This window comes from Dromiciops gliroides, chromosome 6, assembly GCF_019393635.1.
Source record: "Dromiciops gliroides isolate mDroGli1 chromosome 6, mDroGli1.pri, whole genome shotgun sequence".
Taxonomy (NCBI): domain Eukaryota; kingdom Metazoa; phylum Chordata; class Mammalia; order Microbiotheria; family Microbiotheriidae; genus Dromiciops; species Dromiciops gliroides.
This window is the reverse complement of record NC_057866.1, coordinates 193,778,310-193,798,055: the sequence shown is the minus strand read 5'-3', so window position 1 is coordinate 193,798,055 and position 19,746 is coordinate 193,778,310. Positions and strand designations below refer to the sequence as shown.

At 40.6% G+C, this 19,746-nt stretch overlaps 1 protein-coding gene across 2 annotated transcripts in view; it reads right to left on the bottom strand.

Annotated features, from left to right (window-relative positions):
* Nucleotides 1–19,746, bottom strand: part of GALNTL6 (polypeptide N-acetylgalactosaminyltransferase like 6) — a 1,532,830-nt gene that overhangs the window by 28,525 nt on the left and 1,484,559 nt on the right. For both annotated transcript variants that reach the window (XM_043972447.1, XM_043972448.1), the window contains one exon: nucleotides 12,038–12,154. In XM_043972447.1, the coding sequence (XP_043828382.1) occupies nucleotides 12,038–12,154 (117 nt within the window). The remainder of the gene's footprint in view (nucleotides 1–12,037; nucleotides 12,155–19,746) is intronic.

The window sequence follows — 19,746 nt, the reverse complement described above, 5'->3', positions numbered from 1 at the left end:
CCCTTCTACACCTTCTGGCCCCAGGGAGAGAGAGAAGATAGAAATGGGGATAGATGTTAGGTGGGGAAGACAATGCTACCTAAAGAAAGGATAAAGCCTTTCAAATCTCCACTGGAACTCATGCTCAAATACTGTCTGATCAGCCACAAAAATTCATTTCCATGTAACAAATATTATCAAGTACTTACTATGTGCCAAGCGCCATGCTGGGTATTGTGGGGACACAAGGATAGAAATCAAACAGTTCCTTGCCTCAAGGAACTCAAGAGGGAGACAACGTGTGTGTAGATGAGTAAATATAAAAAATGAAATAAATACAATTTTTTGAGAAAAGGAATATCAAGAAAAGGAGAATCAGAAAAACATTCACGTAGAAGAAGACAGCACTTGAGGGGATAAGGCTGATGAGAGGAGAGAGGGCATTCTGGCCGTGAGTAACAGCACGGGCAAAGGCACAGACATAGAGATTGGATATCAGGTATGGGCAACCACAATCATGACTGGTTGACTGGATTTTAGTGCGCTTTATACTGTGGAATAAGTCTAGAAAGATGAATTAGGTCTGTTTTGGGAAGAATCTGGCTTTACATGCCAAATAGATGAGTTTATATTTTATCCAAAGAGGCAACAGGGAGGCACTAACACTTCTTGAGCAGGGGAATGTTGTGGTCAGACGTTTGCTTTAGGAATATAAATTTGGCAGCCTATGGAGAATGGGTTGGAGAAGGGATTCTGGGGGACCAATCAGGAGGCCATTGTCATCATCAAGGAGGGAGGTTATGAGGGCTTAAACTTGGGCAGCAGAGCTCTGAGCAGAAGGAAGAGCATTATAATTTTAAAAACCAAGCTTGATACAGTAAAGTAACGAGCAGATACAAGCAGGATGGAGCTGAGGAGAAGTGTACAGAAATGTACAGAAACTGGAGACTTGCCTCTGGAGATATTAAACAGAGGCTGGCTAGCCATCTGTCAGGAACTAAGCAGGGAGCAGGAGTACAGCATGCAGGGAGAGGCTGGAGTCTATGACCTCTAAGAGCCCTTCCAAGTCTAAGAGCAGTTTAAAAAAAAGAGGAAAAGAAAATGGGGAAGAGTTGTCATTGAGGTAACACAAAGCTGGAGTGTGGCATCATGGGCTTTTTTTTTTCTTGTGGGGTGGTGAGAGACAGCATACACAATACTAAGCACAGTTCCTTAATATAGTGCTAGGGACAGTTTCAGGCCCTGCAAAGGAAATGAAAAAGTAGGGAAGTTGGCATGATTCCAGAGAACGATAACGACAACAAAAAAAATGATTAAATGGTTGGCCGAATAGTCTGCATGAAGAAAAGCTAAGGAATTGGGGTTAAGTGGCCTGAAGAAAAGCTGAATGGAAGGGTTAGGTCTAAATACAGGCCTGCAGGCAGAAGAAAGGACATTGTCTAGGTGGTTGGGGAGTAGCTATTTGTGGCCTCCATGAAGACAGGACAGAAAGGGACACTTGTGGGATAAAAGCTTTTTTTAGCTGATACATTTGAAAGAATCTCCTAAAGGGAGATGGTGGACTCTCTTTTCTGGGACATTAAGAAAAAAAAAGTAAAGACAGCTCCATTTCTTGATTAATTAGATTTCATTCCTTCCAGGAGGCAGGAGAAAAGACCCCTCAAGCACCTTGTCAGTTCTAGAATATTATGTTTATCTTAACTTTTAGGCACAGGTGTTCTCCACTGCTTCTTTAGCAGATAATTCCTAAGGCTTCATCACAAATTGTGAAATTTCTGCTTAAGAACTGATAGAAAGGGGGCAGCTAGGTGGCGCAGTGGATAGAGCACCGGCCCTGGAGTCAGGAGGACCTGAGTTCAAAGCTGGCCTCAGACACTTAACACTTACTAGCTGTGTGACCCTGGGCAAGTCACTTAACCCCAATTGCCTCAGTAAAAAAACAAACAACAACAAAAAAAACCAAACTGATAGAGAGCACTTGGACCTAAAGGTTAAGAGAAACATTATATCTATCTGTCTGTCTATTATATATCTATCTATTGGTATAGATAGCTCTATCTCTATCTATCTATCTATACCTATATCTATCTATAGACATATACCTATATTTATATATAGGCATATGCCTACATCTATATAGATATATACTTATATCTATATCTATCTATACCTATCTATCTATAGATATATCTATAGATAGATAGAGATACAGCTATAGATATATCAATATATATAACTATATTTAGATATAGCTATACATCTCTATCTTTCTATAGATATAGGTATGTAGTTATAGAGATATAGATATATATAATTCATCTATATCTCTATAGATATATGCATATATCTATATCTATAGATAGATATATATGGGCCAAAATGATGATGTTTTAATAACTTTTTGAAAATTATTTTTCTTTATTTTTCACCACTTACAAGATTTGATTTTTCACAAATAATGCAAATTCATTCCTTATATATACAGTATGTGATGCCGTGGTATTGTAAATAAAAAATAAAGGAATTATTAAATATTGAAGCCTCTTCATGACTTTAGGTCCACCCTGTATACACACATATGTATACACATACACACACACATAGGCATATACAATACACATATGTGTGTATACATACACACAGGCATACACACAGACACATATTCTCTGCCTTTGTTATTATTTCACTGTCTCTTGGTGGGCTCTCTTTACTTTCTCTACCTTTTCTTTGGTGAACCAATATAATGTAAGCTCTTTGAAAACCAATACCAATATAGCAATTTAATGTTTACAAAGACCTTTTGGTATCGTATCTCATTTGATTGTTAACCAGTCAGTTATACATAGTCATTTTACTGATGATCTGAGGGAGGGTAAAGAACTTGCTTACAATCATAGAGCTTGTAGGTGGCTGAGGTGGTCTTGTAGACTTCAAGCCCAGCATTCTATCTGCTATGCCTGACTGACTCTATTTCAGTTGCTCAGCCACGTCTGACTCTCCATAAACTCATTTGGGGTTTTCTTGGCAAAAATAATGAAAGGGTTTGCTATTTCCTTCTTCAGCTCATATTACAGATGAGGAAACTGAGGTAAACAGGGTTAAATCACTTGTCCAGGGTCACCCATCTAGTAAGTGTCTGAGGCTTAATTTGAATTCAGGAAGATGAGTCTTCCTGACTCTAGACCTGGCACTCTATTTACTACACCACCTGGCTATTACACTGATAAAAACTAACATTTCTCTAGTACTTTGAAGCTCATGAACTGATTTCCTCTCTGATATCTTTTTTTTGGGGGGGGGCAATGGGGGTTAAGTGACTTGCCCAGGGTCACACAGCCAGTAAGTGTCTAAGGCCGGATTTGAACTCAGGAACTCCTGAATCTAGGGCTGGTGCTTTATCCACTGCACCACCTAGCTGCCCCCTTCCTCTCTGATATCTTGAGAGGAAGGTAGTATTAGGGTCATTACCCATGATCTATAGAGAAGAAAACTGAAGCTTAGAGACATTCTATGACTTGCCCAATATTACACTGCTAGTGAGTATCAGGGACAGAATTTGAACCCAAGTCTTGACCCTAAGTCCAGTCTTCTTTTCACTCTCCACTCTCCCACACAAAACATTTTAGTCCTAGCTGCTGCTGTTGTTGTTGTTTGTCCTTTGTTCTTGAAGAGGATCAATGACAACAGGAAGATGAAGTGTAGTCCTAGCTAAGCAATAAACTAAAGGCCATTTCAGTTCCAGGCATACAGAACAATGTGACTTTCATCTCTAAATGATCTTTAGAGTAACTTTCATAAGTTAGTCTTCCTAGTCTCTCAGATGAACAGTGCAACCTATGCAAAATATTTTGTGTAATCACTGTTATGCTTCTTTTTCAAGCTTGGGTGAAACTAGGTCAATTTCTTTTCGTAGGATAAACCACGTTACCAAGTACATTATTGACTGGGTTAGAAATCTCCTCGAGCCTAAAAGAAACATTTCTCTTGCCACTGCATTAGGAGAATTCTCTTTTCCATGAGGTATTTAATATGCTGCAATGAGCCCCTGAGATAACTGGTGTTTCTTGATTTCTGTTATTTAGTCATCACCTCTGCTTTAGTTCCATACTGGACATGTATTTGATTTAGTCAGAATTCAAAGCCTGGCTCTGCTCCTTATTCCCTAGGTGACTTTGAGAAAGTCATTTCCTTTCTTTGATCCTCTGAGCTCCTTTACATTTCTGGTTCCTTTGACCCTCTGGTTCCTATGACCCTCTGCCCAGAGCAGTATTCTTTGATCTTCATTGATTTTTGCGATGTTTCCACTCATCTGGACAGCTTTATCATATGTAGATTTTATCAAATAACAGAATTTCCGTACTGTTGGCCTAGGCTTGGTGTTGGCAAGGTAGGGTAGGAAGCAAGTCATTAATAGTGGGTTGTTTAGTTGTAGCCAAGGCTGAGAATTTTAAAAATAATTTCAAGCTACCAAACCATAGGAGAGAAGTGAAATAAGTGGAGAGCTCAGGCGGCTTTGGGAAATGGCAAATACACAAGAATGAGGTGGAGTGGAAGCCAGACACAGAGTTGGTCAGGATGGGAAACAGCCCAAACCGGGTAGGCAGGCAGTCAATAAGTGTGTATTAAGCTCTTAGGCTGGGATGGGCCCTGGGAATACAAATAAAGGCAAAAACACAGTTCTAACTTTTAGGAAGCTAACATTTTAATGGGAAAGCCAACATGAAAATGACTATTTATGCACAAGATAAATACCCTGTAAATGGAGAGCAATCTCAGGGGGAAGGCAGGTAGATAAAAGAAATCAGGCAGGAAAATCTAGGAGCCAGGCCCGTAAGGATGAGAATCTTAGGGGTGCTGGACCTCCAGATCTTTGGGCTCTTCCTGACAAATTACTGGGAAGAGCCACCCCTGCCCTTGTACCAGATCTGGAATCCTGATACCATCAAGGACTGGCAGCATGGTGCTGCAGAAGGACCACTGATCCAAAGACTTGGGGTTCAGTTCTGCCCCTGTTGCTACTTGAGTAAGCTTGGATGAGCGACTTCATGTCTGAGCGACTTCTTGTCTGAGCGACTTCATGTCTGAGCGACTTCATGTCTGAGCAACTTCATGTCTGAGCCACAGTTTCCTCAACTATAAAATAGATATGAAAAACAGCATGGCAAAGTGGATGAAGAGATGATAATCTCAGAGTTAGGGAAGACCTGGGTTCAAGTGATACCTCTGAAATATACTAGGTTTGTGATGCTGGGAAAGGCACAGTTTAGCCTCAATTCCCCTAAGACTCAAAGTTGCAGAAGGTTTGCCCATCTTTATTGGTGGAGGGAGATTTTACTCCTTGCACTGATGGAATCACAAGTCTTAGCCAAGGGGAAAGAGTGGGGATAGCAATATTTGGAGGGGCAGCTGGGTGGCACAGCATATAGAGCACCAGGCCTGAAGTCAGGAAGATTCATCTTCTTGAGTTCAAATATGGTCTCAGATACTTACTGTGTGACCCTGGGCAAGTCACTTAACCCTGTTTGGTTCTGTTTCTTCATCTGCAAAATGAAATAGAGAAGGAAATGGCAAGCCTCCCCAGTGTTCTTGCTTGGAAAACCCCAAATGGGGTCATGAAGAGTCAGACATGACTGAACAACAACCACCACAACAAAATCAATATTTGGACTAACTATGTTATTAGGGCACTGTTTTGTAAGCCATTAAGTGCTATACACAAGTGGACTTTTATAATGATGTTTTGACGTTCATTATTGAAGATGTCAGCTAGAGACCTTACAGGGGTATCTAGGTGGTGAATAGAGGGTGAGGCTTAAAGTCAGGAAAACACTTCAGCCTGAGTTCAAATCTGGCCTCAGACACTTCCCAGCTGGGTGACCCCGGGGGAAATCACTTAATGCTGTTTGCCTCAGTGTTCTCATGTACAAAATGGGCTGGAGAAGGAAATGACAAACCACCCCAGTATCTTTGCTGAGAAAACCCTCAAAAGGTTCACAATGAGTCAGATACAACTGAAAACAATAAACAACAACAACAAAGGCTGTGATGGCCTGTGGGTCTGAGAACCATCCTAGCTAAACTCAGGGTGACCATTTCCTAAGAAGGCTGGCCTTGGGTAGTCATAGCAACTCAAGAAAACCATCTACCAAGGCATAGAGGGGTCTCAATCTTCTAGAACGTAGGTAGTCCTAAAGCTTACAAAACCAGAGAGCTTTTGAAGCGGTAGGATATACGTTTGCTTCTAGACCATGCTACCTGCACACCAGCTGTCATCCTCACCTCCCTCTCGATAACCACCTTCTTTCTCCAGCCCTCCCACCAGCTTTAGCAACAGCAGCAGCAGCAGCAGCAGCAACAATGACCAACTTTGGATTCTGCCCCAGGAAACACCTTAGGCTCCTGTCAGTGAGCCTGGAAGCAGGCCTTTTCTTCACTTCTGTTCCCTCAATCCTTTCTTAGCTCCTTCCTTTTATGCTCCCTCTTCCTCCTACTAGCATGTGAGCTTCCTGAAGGCAGGAACTGGCCTGCTTGCTTACAGATGCATCCAGAAACCTAGCAAAGAGCCAGGTACTCAGTAAGCACTTAATAAATTCTCTCTCCTCTTTTCAATATATTTGAGAAGGTCATTTGATACAGTAGAATGAACTCTGGATTCAGAGTTCTCCCCAGTGCATCTATCACTTATGGTCATGTTGGGCAAATCACTTTATTTCTCTGGGTCTCAGTTTCCACATCTGAAAAAAATTAGGGGACTGGACTAAATGTTCTCTATTGTACCTTCCACCCTGAGAACTATAATGACTATGCCTTTTTCCTGGCACTTAATTGTAGTTCATACCAGCCATTTATTAGAACAACTGTTTTACTTGTTCATTCACCCAACAAATGTTTATTAAGCATTTACTATGTACAAAGTGCTTTGCTAGGTGTTGAGTATATCACAACAGAAAAAATTATTATGGGCCCTCCAAGAGCTTGCTTTCTATTGTAGGGAAGTGGCTCATAAACAGAGAAGTCATGCAACTTCTAAACCTATTATCCCAGTTTTACCTCATATTATCTGTGTGGCATTGAGCAAGTAACTTAACCTCTCTGGTCTCAGCTTCCCCATGTGTAAAGTGAGGAGGGTAGTTGAGGTGGCCCCTGAGGTTCATTCCAACTCTAGTTCTAGGATCCTATCAGCCAGGCTTCAATTATCCTATTCTAAAGTGTCACAATATAACTTATCAGATTTCACCTTTCTTTTTTTCTTTTTAAAAAAAAAGGAGACAAAATTTTGTCAACACAATTTCAGCAAAATACTGATAGGAAGAAGCTTTGAAGCCCTTTTCTTTGTCTGGATTTGCTATGATGCCCATTTATTCCTTTTCTTTTTCTTTTTTTTTGGGAGGGGAGGAGAGCCTTTGTCTTTCTACCTTTGATAAACATAGAAAAAGACAGTCATTGGGCAGCTAGGTGGCACAGTGGATAGAGCACTGGCCCTGGATTCAGGAGTACCTGAGTTCGGATGCGACCTCAGACACTTAACACTTACTAGCTGTGTGACCCTGGTCAAGTCACTTAACCCCAATTGCCTCACTAAAAAAAAAAAAAAAAAGACAGTCATTATTTGCTGACTAGTTCATCTGATTTCTGCCTGATTTACAAGTAATCCTTCAGTTCTGAACCAGAGTTATCAATGATGGATGTTAATTATTCCTACCACTGGGATAGGATGGCAATGGATGTTTTCTTTTGTCAGTGGAGGTAACTCTTGTTGGTCAATCTCCTCTACCAAAGCAGATCGAGAGTGGTTCTAAAATTTATAGTCTTGGAGAGTTAGTTGCCCGAGTAACGGAAGGATTAAGTGATTTTCCCAGGGCCATATATCCAGTATGGGTCAGAGGTAGGTCCCAAACTCGGCATTTCCAAGGTCCCCCATCTATTATGACAAACAGCACAGTGATCCATTGCCATTTCATTGACACCGAGGATGTATGCACTGCCTTCATTCTGTTCTGGAACATTCGAATGTACAGTAAAGTTGACAACGTGGAAACATTTGTTGCTTTAATCTTGTCAATCGAATTGAGAAATATTTCTATTTTTTATATGGAAAATGATTATTTTCTTCAACTTTTCTTGAAATGCTATGCCTGGTTCCCAACAACTATAGCCTTCCAAGGGGCCGATTCCTCCTTATACAGAATCTCTGATAATTTCATTGTTAGTGATCCCATTTATCACAGCAAGTTGTCCTTTCACCATTTATGTTGACTTCAATTTATCTTGATGTCAACATAGCCACTATAGCTCTCCGGATAGGAGAATCCCCAGCTTCTATGATAGAAGTAGATAGTGATTGCAGAGTAATTTCCCTTTCACGGGGTCAGTGTTTTGCCATGGAAAAACAAGGGTAGGCTAATTAGGCCTTTATGCCTCCCACCTTAGTATCAGGGTTCCTTAGGTATCCTAAGTTTTATTTTGACATCCAAGAATAGTTTGTGTCATTTGATTAAAAAACAACAACAAATAAACAAACAAAACAATACCACCTTTTTTTTTCTGCTCTCTAAAGGGAATTTTAAAAATCCTAGCATGCTAATGCCAAGGCAAGGAACTAAATAGACGGGGCTAGCAGAAACAATTACACATCTTCTTTTCCTTGCTAACGTCTGCCTTCAACTACACATAGGGTTCAAATCTCCACCATTCTCCTTGGAAGCATTTTCCCCTCTTTCTCATTGGTCTTTTTGCCTTTGTCTTTTTGCAAAGCACCCTTCAGCTGGGAAAGGGCTCGAATTCTTGTTCCTCAAATTAGAAAATAGAATAAATCCCTGCACAGTGTTTGCTTCCATACTTCCTGTCTCTTTAGCCATTGAAATCCACATGTAAAAACACTAGCTTGTGTCGGGCACAAGGAGTGAATCTGGCCTTCAGTTCATTACTGAAAAATAAAACAGATTGTACTATTTTAACCTCAGAATCAATTTACTGCGATCTGTATTTCAAATATGATTAATTCTTTCCCTCCTGTCAGCCTAGCTTAATCTCCGAAAAGCTCCATCTTCTGGGTCTCTAGGGACTGGAAATCTCTGTGTTAAAAAGCCATTAACCTTTCTACTTCTTGGTTCACGTTAAGTGGGTTGTTTTTTCTCTTGTCTGGTGCTGCCCTCTGCTGACACTATATTGAACTGCAGACCAGCCAAAGAAAATTAAAAAAAAAAAGGCAAAATGGTGTTGTTTGAATGGGATTTTAAAGGTTATTGCTACATGATTAACTTTGGCGGTACTTTGGATTCATCCCCCCCCACCCCCAAAATAAGAGTTTCTATCTCTGCTCTCAGCCGCTGAATTGTATTTGTATGTGGGAGGTAATTGCTTCTTATAAAGTTACTCAGCAGAGAAAAAATTCAAGCCCTCATCTATCTCAGTCTAGCTTCAGATGAAACTTGTCTGGCTGAGGGAGCCCCCTCGTCTACCGGAATAATGTTCTTTTTGTGTTCAGATGAGTTGAGACAGAGGAAGAGCGCACAGCTTTCTCTCTCTCAAACACACACACATATACACACTCGACTTCACAGTAATAAGGTCTGTAACTTTAACCTTCTGAGAATTCTGGTTTCCTAAAAGCTCGTCACAGTTTTGGGGGGCCATAGATTTAGAGCTGGAAGGAATCTTTGGCCTCATCTTTTCCAACAACTTACTTGGAGAAAACTGGGCCTTCCAGTGATAAGGGGATAAAAGCGCAGAATTCCAGATTTGGGCAGGATTTCAACTGCTACTCAATCCAACCCATACCCTAAAGGGCTTCCTGCAATAATGCATTTGCTTGAAGACTTCCAAGAGGGGGAAGCTCAATAGCCCATTCCACCTTTGAACAACTCTACTGGGGAGGGAGAGTTTCCTCATATAAAGCCTAGATTTACCTTTTGCAATTCCCACCTATAGCTCCAGGCTATGGGGCAAGAAGAAAAAACCCAATTCCTTTTTACAGCTTGGCTTCTTAAATGTATTTCACTCATGACCCCTTTTTGCCTGAGAATTTTTTACATGACCCCAGGTATATAGGTATATAAAATAGACATCCATAACCTTTTACTGCTGCCAAATTTTTTTGCAGCCCCCACATTTGGTTACGTGACCCATATGGGGCCCACAGTTTAAGAAACTTTGTTCTACAGAATAACCTTCCATATACTTGAAGACAAGGGGCAGCTAGGTGGCACAGTGGATAAAGCACCAGCCCTGGATTCAGGAGGATCTGAGTTCAAATCCGGCCTCAGACACTTAACACTTACTAGCTGTGTGACCCTGGGCAAGTCACTTAACCCTCATTGCCCCCCCCCCACACACACAAAGAAAACAAAAACATATACTTGAAGACAGTTATGTACTTCCTAAGCATTTTCTTTGCCAGGCTGAAGATCCTCAGGGCCACCAGCTCATACTCATGTGACCTGATAGAACACTACTTAGCCCACTTTTGTAGTATCACAGTTGCATGACCCTCATACTACAATACTGCAGCTGCGTTAACCAGGCCCTTCTAACACCAGCTGGAGGTAAATTGGCCTATTCTCCAAACACTGCAAGTGGCCAGAGTGTGTTGCCTTGAGTTTGACGTGCCTGTCCTTTGAACTGCTCATCTTCAAGAAATGTCCCTATGATTACTTCCACAAATAAATGAATTTTTTTCAAAGAAACTATAAATAGGAATGAAATATTCGTCTTCTTCAGTTGTCTGACCTCAAGCTGTTGTCTTACACTTAAATAAAATTTGAAGTTGGTTATGACAGTTAAGGAAGGGGTCAGCTATTCACAGTAAGAGAATTTGAAGAGATTGTGGGGGCAGCTAGGTGGCGCAGTGGATAGAGCACCGGCCCTGGAGTCAGGAGGACCTGAGTTCAAATCCAGCCTCAGACACTTAACACTTACTAGCTGTGTGACCCTGGGCAAGTCACTTAACCACAATTGCCTCACTAAAAAAAAAAAACCCAACCCCCCCCCCAAAAAAAAACAAAAACAAAATAAAGAGATTGTGATGCATCCATTCCATGTGGAAGAGAAGAATGTGATGATTAGGGGTAGTTAACAAGGCCTTTGGGAGAGAACTCTCCTGGGAAAAGAAGGTGTTTTCTAGGTCATGTTCCAGAAGGGAAACAAGATAGTATCCCAGATTAAACCCAAATGTATGGAACTAGTCAAGAATCAAAAATTTGCTCGTATGAGTTCATAATAATATCAGTCCAGTGGAACATGGTGGGAATATGGCTAACTACATCCCTCCTACCTCATTTACACTCACTCCCTCCTTCCATAAAAGAGTGCTAGAAGGTCACATGAGGCAGACTATCATATCACTAATGTTTACTGTCCTTCATATATTTCCTTCTGACATTATCTGGTTAATGTTAGTGCCTGTAGAGTGGAGACTGCATTTCATTATTTTCCTTCACATCTCTGGTCCTCACAGACCCTTGCATGAATTTAATAAATACTTGTTGAGTTGAATTTGCATATATTAGAGTCAGACTTATATCACACTAGAGACTTTTGTAAAAGCTATTTTAAAAAACCCTAAACCCTACCCGGTAGGGAGTAACTTATCTGGGTTTTGTAAACTAACCTGTAGGATCAGAACTAGAAGGGATAGAAATTTAGGTTGTCATTATAGTGTTTGTAGAACACCTTATACTTAAATTTTAAAAATTATGAACTTAATCATCAAATATTTCAATATGTAACCACCCCATGATACTTTATCTTTTTTTAAAGCACTTTCACACATATTATCTCTAAACCTCAATTTCCTCATTTGTAAAAAATGAAATAGTGAGATCAGATAACCTCAATTTCAGCTATTGTAACTACCTTCTCTCTACTTCATATGAGGAAGCTGACACAGACAAATATAGCGACCTGCCTAAAATCACAAAACTAGACATGTGTCAGGATTAAGACACAGAAGTCTTCTGACTCTTTCCTTAGACCAAGGCTTTTCTCACTATGCCTCAGTTCTTTCTCTCTCTCCATATATATATATATATATATATATATATATATGTGGCTGAAGTACCTGTTCATGGGACCATGTCCTTTCAGAGCCATCCTTCACACAGATATCCAGCCTCAGCTCAGTCCCTGTGGCACCATGCTTACTGTCTACGCAGAGGTTGGCAGCCACATTTCGAATCTGCGGAAATAAGAAGAAACAGTGGTTGTTAGACTTTGAGTCAGAGGTAATATGATGGATGGAAAAGAAAAGGGAATAAATAATGTATTATAATAAAAATTAGTTTATATATTTATTAAAAAATTGTAATAATGATAAACAGTGACTCTCCCCTATTAGATTGTAAGCTCCTTGAGGGCAGAAACTGTCTTTTGTCCTTTTGTTTTGTTTTGTTTTGCATCTCTAGTGCTTAGCTCAATAGCCTGGCACATAGTAGACAACTGATAAATGTTGATTGATTGATTGAATGAATGAATGAATGAATGAATGATGTAGGATTTACAGAGTTCTTAGAGAGTCCTGTCAAGGTACCAGGTTGGGGCATACTCATCTTTTCCCAATAAGCCCTTGGATAATGTCCCCTTCTTTTTTCTTTCAGCCACTGCCTCTCCTCTGTACACCTAAGTTCCTTCACCTTAGCCTGCAGCAAAGATTTTTTTTTTTGTCAGTCTATTCTTTTGTCTCTTTTACCTGTTCCTTAAAAATAGCACAGTTCTTTTTTTCAAGAACTTCATTATCAAACATTATAGGGACCCAATACATCAAGCTAAAATAGGAACAAAGGAAAACATCTTGAAGTTTTCCAAATTCCACATACATACTAAGAGTGAGGTCTTATTGTCTCTATTACTTTGCTTTTTCTTTATTTATCCTCTATACCCTTTTTTGAAGTTATTGACCAGGAAAGTCCGATTATCTCCAGCTGATGAATTTGGTTTGGCAAAGCCAATAGCTATTTCTGCCTTTTTTAAGAATCTAATTCCCTGGTGTTTATTCATAGGGGTGGGTTCTCTTAGAAGATCCCCAAAGAGTCTTGTAAAATCCTCCAGAATTTTTTTATGCTCAAGACCTCAGGCATCTCATAGTACAGTCAGGCACATAAGACATTCCCATGGATATGCATAAAACAGAATGGCAAAGTTGCAGGAAGGGGAGATACCAAGGACCAATAGACCCCCAGAGCTGCATGGCTCTGTTGTGTTGAGACAGCTAACCCAGCTTTCTTGCTCTCCTCCCCTCCAATTTTCACCGCTCTCCAATTCAGTATGATGGCCCTGCCTAAACAACAACTCAGAGCTGCTGGATTCCCCTGCTTTTCTAAGTTACTTACAAGAAAGTCCCAGAGAAAGAAGAAGTTGGTGTTCTCATTAGGGCTATGGGTAGCAGCTGCTGCCTTCCTCAGCCCACTGATAGATTGACTTGCCTCTCCACCTCAAGTGTCATTCCTTTACAGTTTATTCTCTCTCCTTCTCTGGTTGGGAATGGGGCTGACCCTGTCCTTTTATGCACATGATGTGACTAGTAAACAGTGGGGCTATAAAACTGAAAGATTAATTAATAATGTCTTTTTCTTTTCCCAGCTGATTATATCCATCTCCCTCAGGCTCGTCTGTCCTCACTCTTACCTCGCAGGTTACCATGGAAAGGGCTGAGTCTCAAAGAAAGCAAGATGCAGACATTCATGAGTAGTTCAAAGCCCCAGATGTTTTTATCTTGGAGTGGCATGGTTCATTCTTTACTGATTGGGAAGTGAGAATAGGAGGAGAAAAGAGATGTCGAAAAGTTTTTACCAACTGACTATAGGATAGATTATGCTCAGTTTGACTTTATGCAGCATAGAGTGAAATTATATGAGTCATTAGATAGTAAAATGGGGTGAGTAAAAGTCATATTGAGTGCAGGGAATTTGGTAACCAAGTGGATTGTGGTGTCTTTGAAGTCCTCTGGTTCAGCCCCTTCATATTTATAGATGAGGAAGTGAAACCTTCAAGAAGCCAACTATCTTGTAAGATTACACAGGTAGACAATGGGTGAAACTGAGATTTGAGCTCATGATAGATGATTGCAAATCCAATGTTCTTTCCATAACAACCATGAACCCATTCCTAGATAGCTGTTAGCTGCTCATTAGCAGCTAGGTGGTGCAGTGGATAGAACTCTGGGTCTGGAGTCAGAAAGACTCATCTTTTTTTTTTTTTTTTTTTTTTTTTTTTTTAGGCAATGGGAATTAAGTGACTTGCCCAGGGTCACACAGCTAGTAAGTGTCAAGTGTCTGAGGCAGGATTTGAACTCAAGTACTCCTGAATCCAGGGCTGGTACTTTAACCACTGCGCCATCTCGCTGCCCCAAGACTCATCTTTTGAGTTCAAATCTGGCCTCCTGATACTTACTAGCTATGTGACCCTGGAGAAGTTGCCTAACCCTGTTTACCTCAGTTGCTTCATCTGTAAAATGAGCTAGAAAAGGACATGGCAAACCACTCCAGTATCTTTGCCAAGAAAACCCCAAATGGGGTCATGAAGAGTCTGACATGACCGAAAACAACTAGACAACAACAACAGGGGATATGGAACAGTTCAGTATGTGGATAATCTCAACCCCCCTCCCCACCTTTCTGTTGCATTTTGCCCCTTCCAAGCATGCTGGTTTTGAGTCTTAGAAGCCTGGGAATCTTGGTAAAATTGGGAAATGAGCTGGCTGTTTATAGAGGTTAACTGTAACTGGGTGGGCCCCCAGATCATCTCTGTCCCCTGCTCCTTCTCCCCACCTCTCCTAATCTTCAAATAACCAGGTGACAACCTTGCTAAGACATCTGGGAAGCCAGTTTTGTAAGTAAGTAAGTAAGTAAGTAAGCAAATATAATATATATTATGTAAATATATAAATCTATATGTTTTATATAAAGCCAAATGAATATTTTAGGGCAGAAATAATCTCGTGGGATGTAAATAGAAATATCTGAAGGGTCCAAAGTTGATTTTGCCATATGCTCTTCAAGCAGGCCAGCATTCTTGGGTATACCTCTTACCAGAATCTGGACTCATAGTTGTCTAGATCCATCAGTAATGTAAGAGCTGATTGTACCTAGAGTGCAGGGCCCTTTTTTGGGGAAACTAATAGCTATGTTAGTCTGCACAGCTTGTCATTGAGAAGTAAGAGTCAATTTCTACCAAAAGAGTCTTATGAGTTTCCCTGAGACCCTCACCTCTCACTCAATTTGTAACCTCATGGCCACTTGACCATAAGAAGTCTGACTTCTCATTTTCCATTCAAGAAGAAATGCTCTTCCAACAGCAGGGACATTCCTTGGAGAAGGAAGTTGTTCAGGAGAGAATAGCATGTTCAGTCCCAGGGACAACAAGGGACATTGCCCTCCTAGGCTGGGTCTTGTTGGTAAATGCTGGGAGCTCAACCAGTCCATGGAAAAGATGGAAAACCCTGATCTGTCTCTAGAAATTGGCATCACATCACTTACTGTGCATGGCCCCTGCTTGCTTGTCTAAATGGCACCTGTGCAGACAATAGGCTATATTACCCTGGAAGTCAGATGCCAGGCGCTGGTCCCTGAAGGCCAGCATTGCCTACATCTGTGTAAATGCCAGGCAGTGCTTGTGCCACAGATTATTCAGGCTGACCAAAGTTAGAACAGGTGGCTGAGGTGGAATGCAAAAGGAACAGAAAGTAGAACCAAGGCCCATGGGTGGGGGTAGGGGGAAAAGGAACTATCATTAGAATTTATACTTACTAGATGAATTTGCATAATACTAGCAATTGAGAGGCAGCATGGGCTAGTGAACAGAGAGCTAGGGAGATCTGGGTTCAAGTCCTGCCTATAAACCATACTGGCTGTGTGACCTTGGGCTAACTGGTTGACCTCTCAATCCTCTATTGAATTTTTTATGACTATAAATTTAAGAGAAAATGGCCACATGCACTTGTAGAGGGAGTCTTCCTAAACTAATGGAATTATAGGGTCAGTTTCTATCCTTTTTTTTTTTTTGTGGGGCAATGGGGGTTAAGTGACTTGCCCAGGGTCACACAGCTAGTAAGTGTCAAGTGTCTGAGGCTGGATTTTAACTCAGGTACTCCTGAATCCAGGGCTGGTGCTTTACCACTGCACCACCTAGCTGCCCCCAGTTTCTATCCTTAATAATAAAAAAATGAAATTTATATAGACTTGAAGGTTTGCAAATTGTTATATATACATATACACATACATACATACACACACACACACACATATATAAATATAATCTCATTGGGGCCCAGCACAACTCTACAAGGTAGACGCTACTTGTCACTTTATAGATGAGGAAACTGAAGATGGGAGAGGTTAAAGGACTTGACTTTGGTCAAATAGCTAATAATCACGAGAGGTAAGATTTGAACCCAGGCATTCTCCACTTTGGATCCAGCACTACATACTATGTGTAGAAGTTTGTCTTCCATACCTAAACATACTATATAGGAACTTCCATAGATGTGGAGATTTTTGCAAATTAATGGACAGTTTTTGAGTCAGAAATTGACAGTTTGGAGTCAGAAAGACTCATCTTCCTGAGTTCAAATCTGGCCTCAGACATTTATTAGCTGTGTGACCCTGGACAAGTCATTTAATCCTGTTTGCCTCAGTTTCCTTACTGGTAAAATGATCTGGAGAAGGAAATGGCTAACCAGTCTACTATCTTTGCCAAGAAAACCTCAAATGGAGTCACAAAGTCAGGCACGACTGAACAACAACAAAGGCATGTATTGACTTGGAAAACCATGTGTAAACACAATCTCTTCTTTATTGTATTTTTATTTATTTTGTTAAATGTTTCCTAATCTGGTTTTAATCTGGTTCAGGCTTCACTTGAGAATGTTGTAGACTGTAGAGAGTGGCTGTGTGTCTGATTTAGTTCAACCCTATCTTTTTTCATGTGAGGAAACTGAGACTCAATGAGGTTAAGTGATTAAGTCAAGATCATACAGGTAATAAGGTCAGAGGTGGAATGTAAAATCAAGTCATGTAACTCCAGAGCTAGGCTCCTCTTTTTTTATTTTTTATTTTTAGGCTCCTCTTTTCACTGTGCAACGGTGAGTATAAATGGTTAGGGCTAGAAATCAAGTGTTGTTGCTCTGGGCAGGGACATGTAATAATAGTGACGGTCCATGTTTATACATATTTTGCTATTAGGGGCAGCTAAGTGGTACAGTGGATAGAGCACTGGCCCTGGAGTCAAGAGGACCTGAGTTCAAATATTACCTCAGATACTTACTGTGTGACCCTGGGCAAGTCACTTAACCCCAATTGCCTTAAAACATCTGGGGCCATCTCCAGTAATCCTGATGTATATCTTGCCACTGGACCCAGTTGGCTCTGGAGGTTGGTGACTTTGCATAGTCTTCCCTCACTTAAATCCAATTTAGCGCAAGTCATGACATCACCTCCTGATGTCATGGTCCTCTTTGAAAATGAAGGACAAACAACACCAAAAACAATATTATCTTGCTGTTAACAAAGTATTTTCTTGGCAATGATTCTGATGTATGCCAATCTCCAAATGAGAAAATTGAAGAGACTTGCCCAGGATCACACTGCTAGTAGGAGTTAGAACTGGAATGCAGACCTAGGTTTTATAGCTTATAGACGAAAATCTTTCTACTCACTCTCTGGTGCTCTCTCATGCTTTAGCATGGGTCTTTTAAAGGGGTGGTGGAGCAACACTGATCCATCATTCCTTTACAGGTGATCTCCCTCTCTCTCTCTCTCTCTCTCTCTCTCCCTCCCTCTCTCTCTCATCCATCCATCCATCCATCCATCCATCCATCCATCCATCCATCCATCCATCCATCCATCCATCCATCCATCCATCCATCCATCCATTTCTATATATCCAAATGTCAGTCCTGAATCACCAAGTATTTATTGAGCATTTCAAAATAGATGTATCAGGAACATTTCAAACTCATCATCCATCACCAAAATAGAACTTATCTTTCCCCCAAATCTTTCCCTTTACAGAAATGCCTCATTCCTGCTGGGGGCACCACAATTCTTCTGGACCCCAAGATTCATATCCCTCTCTCATCCTACAAATTCAATCAGTTGCCAACTCTTGCTCTTTCTATTGCTACATCTCTCATATTTGCTCCTTTTTGCCTACTAACAGGATCCGGTTACCTTTTGCCTAATCTATCACAACAATCTCCTAATTCTTCTCCCTGCCTCAAATCCCTCCACATTCCATCCTCCATACAGTTGCCAAAAGGATTTTTCATTAGCATAGAACTCACCATGTTACTTCTCTACTCAAGCTCCAGTGGCTCCCTATTGTTCTAGGAGAAAATATAAATTCCTCGGGCTTTAAAGCCCTTCACAATTTGGCTCTGATTTTTTTTCCCAACTTTATATGACTTCCCTTCCCACACACTATGATCTAATCAAACTGTCCTAATTTTTCTTCACACATGGTATTCTATCTCTCTTTTTCATGCTGTACTGGCTGTCCCCATGCCTGGAACACATTCCCTTCACATTTCATCTCAAAGAATGCCTACACTTCCTTCAATACACAGCCCAGACAGGACTTTCTACTTAGAGCCTTCCTAATCCTCTCAACTGCTATTGCTCTCCCTCCCTAACTACCTTGTATTTAATTACATTATGTATTTTTTTTGCTTTTACTTTGTGTATATTTATTCTGTATATGCTTCTATTTTGCACATGCTGTCTCCCTGGATAGAAAATAGGCTTTTTGAGGTCAGAGGTTGCTTCCCCCCACTCCCATCCCCCTTTTCCTGTGTCTCCCAGAAACTAGTAGAAATAGTAGATGCCTGTTAATGAATTAATTGGCACCCGATGAAGAGGTCTGATATTGTAAAGTGTGGAGGTCATGGTAAGGGAAGTAGGATCTTAGGTACAGAGATGGAAGAGATCATAGTGTCATTTATTTCAACTCTATAATTTTAAAGATGAGGATAATGAGACAAGGAGATGTTAGATGACTGATTGAAGATAGGGAGATCCTGTATCAAAAAAGAAAAAAACACCAATAAATGAAGGCCAGAGTGAAGCTAGCCAGATTGGCTGGGACAACGTGTCCCCATTTTTATGCCACAATGAGGAGAGGAAAGTGAATGGCCTGTTTGTACAGGTGGAGATGAATGGTTGATACCCTCCATGAATCTTTCCTTTGGCAACCTCACAAAGTCATTTCCCCAGGTAAAGCCAAATCAGACCTTTATAAAACATCTCTCATGCTCTAATTCATGCCTTGACATTTAATAGTGCTGTCTTCCCCACCTCCTGACAGAGTGCATACAAATGTTACATGCAAATATTCTTAAAGATGGTTCTTTGCATGTATGAATTTCCCAGTTCAAGGCTGCACAGGATTTCTAGCATCATCTTTAAAAGCCAAGGGCCATTGCAGAAAGCTTAGAAAATATTGCAACTCTTTAGTTCTTGAAAAACCACTCAAAGCAACACATGTTGCCTTAATATAATCATTTTTCCTTCAAATTCAGGTCAAGTAGTTGAAGGGTGGCAGCTTTAAAAGCCTGTCTCTCATGCAAGCGTGAAGTTCCCAGGTAATATTTAGAACCCTCGGCTAATGAAGATTTTCAATTATGAGAAGCTACTTACTATAAGTTAAAGAATCATATCCTGGAAGAGAATCTAACAAGGACTCAGATCTCTCTAGCTCTGGGCAGAATTGTGTCTACATTACTTGAAAACAAGATCATCTATAGATTTTTTTTTCAATGCTTCTGTTAAATCCAATGAA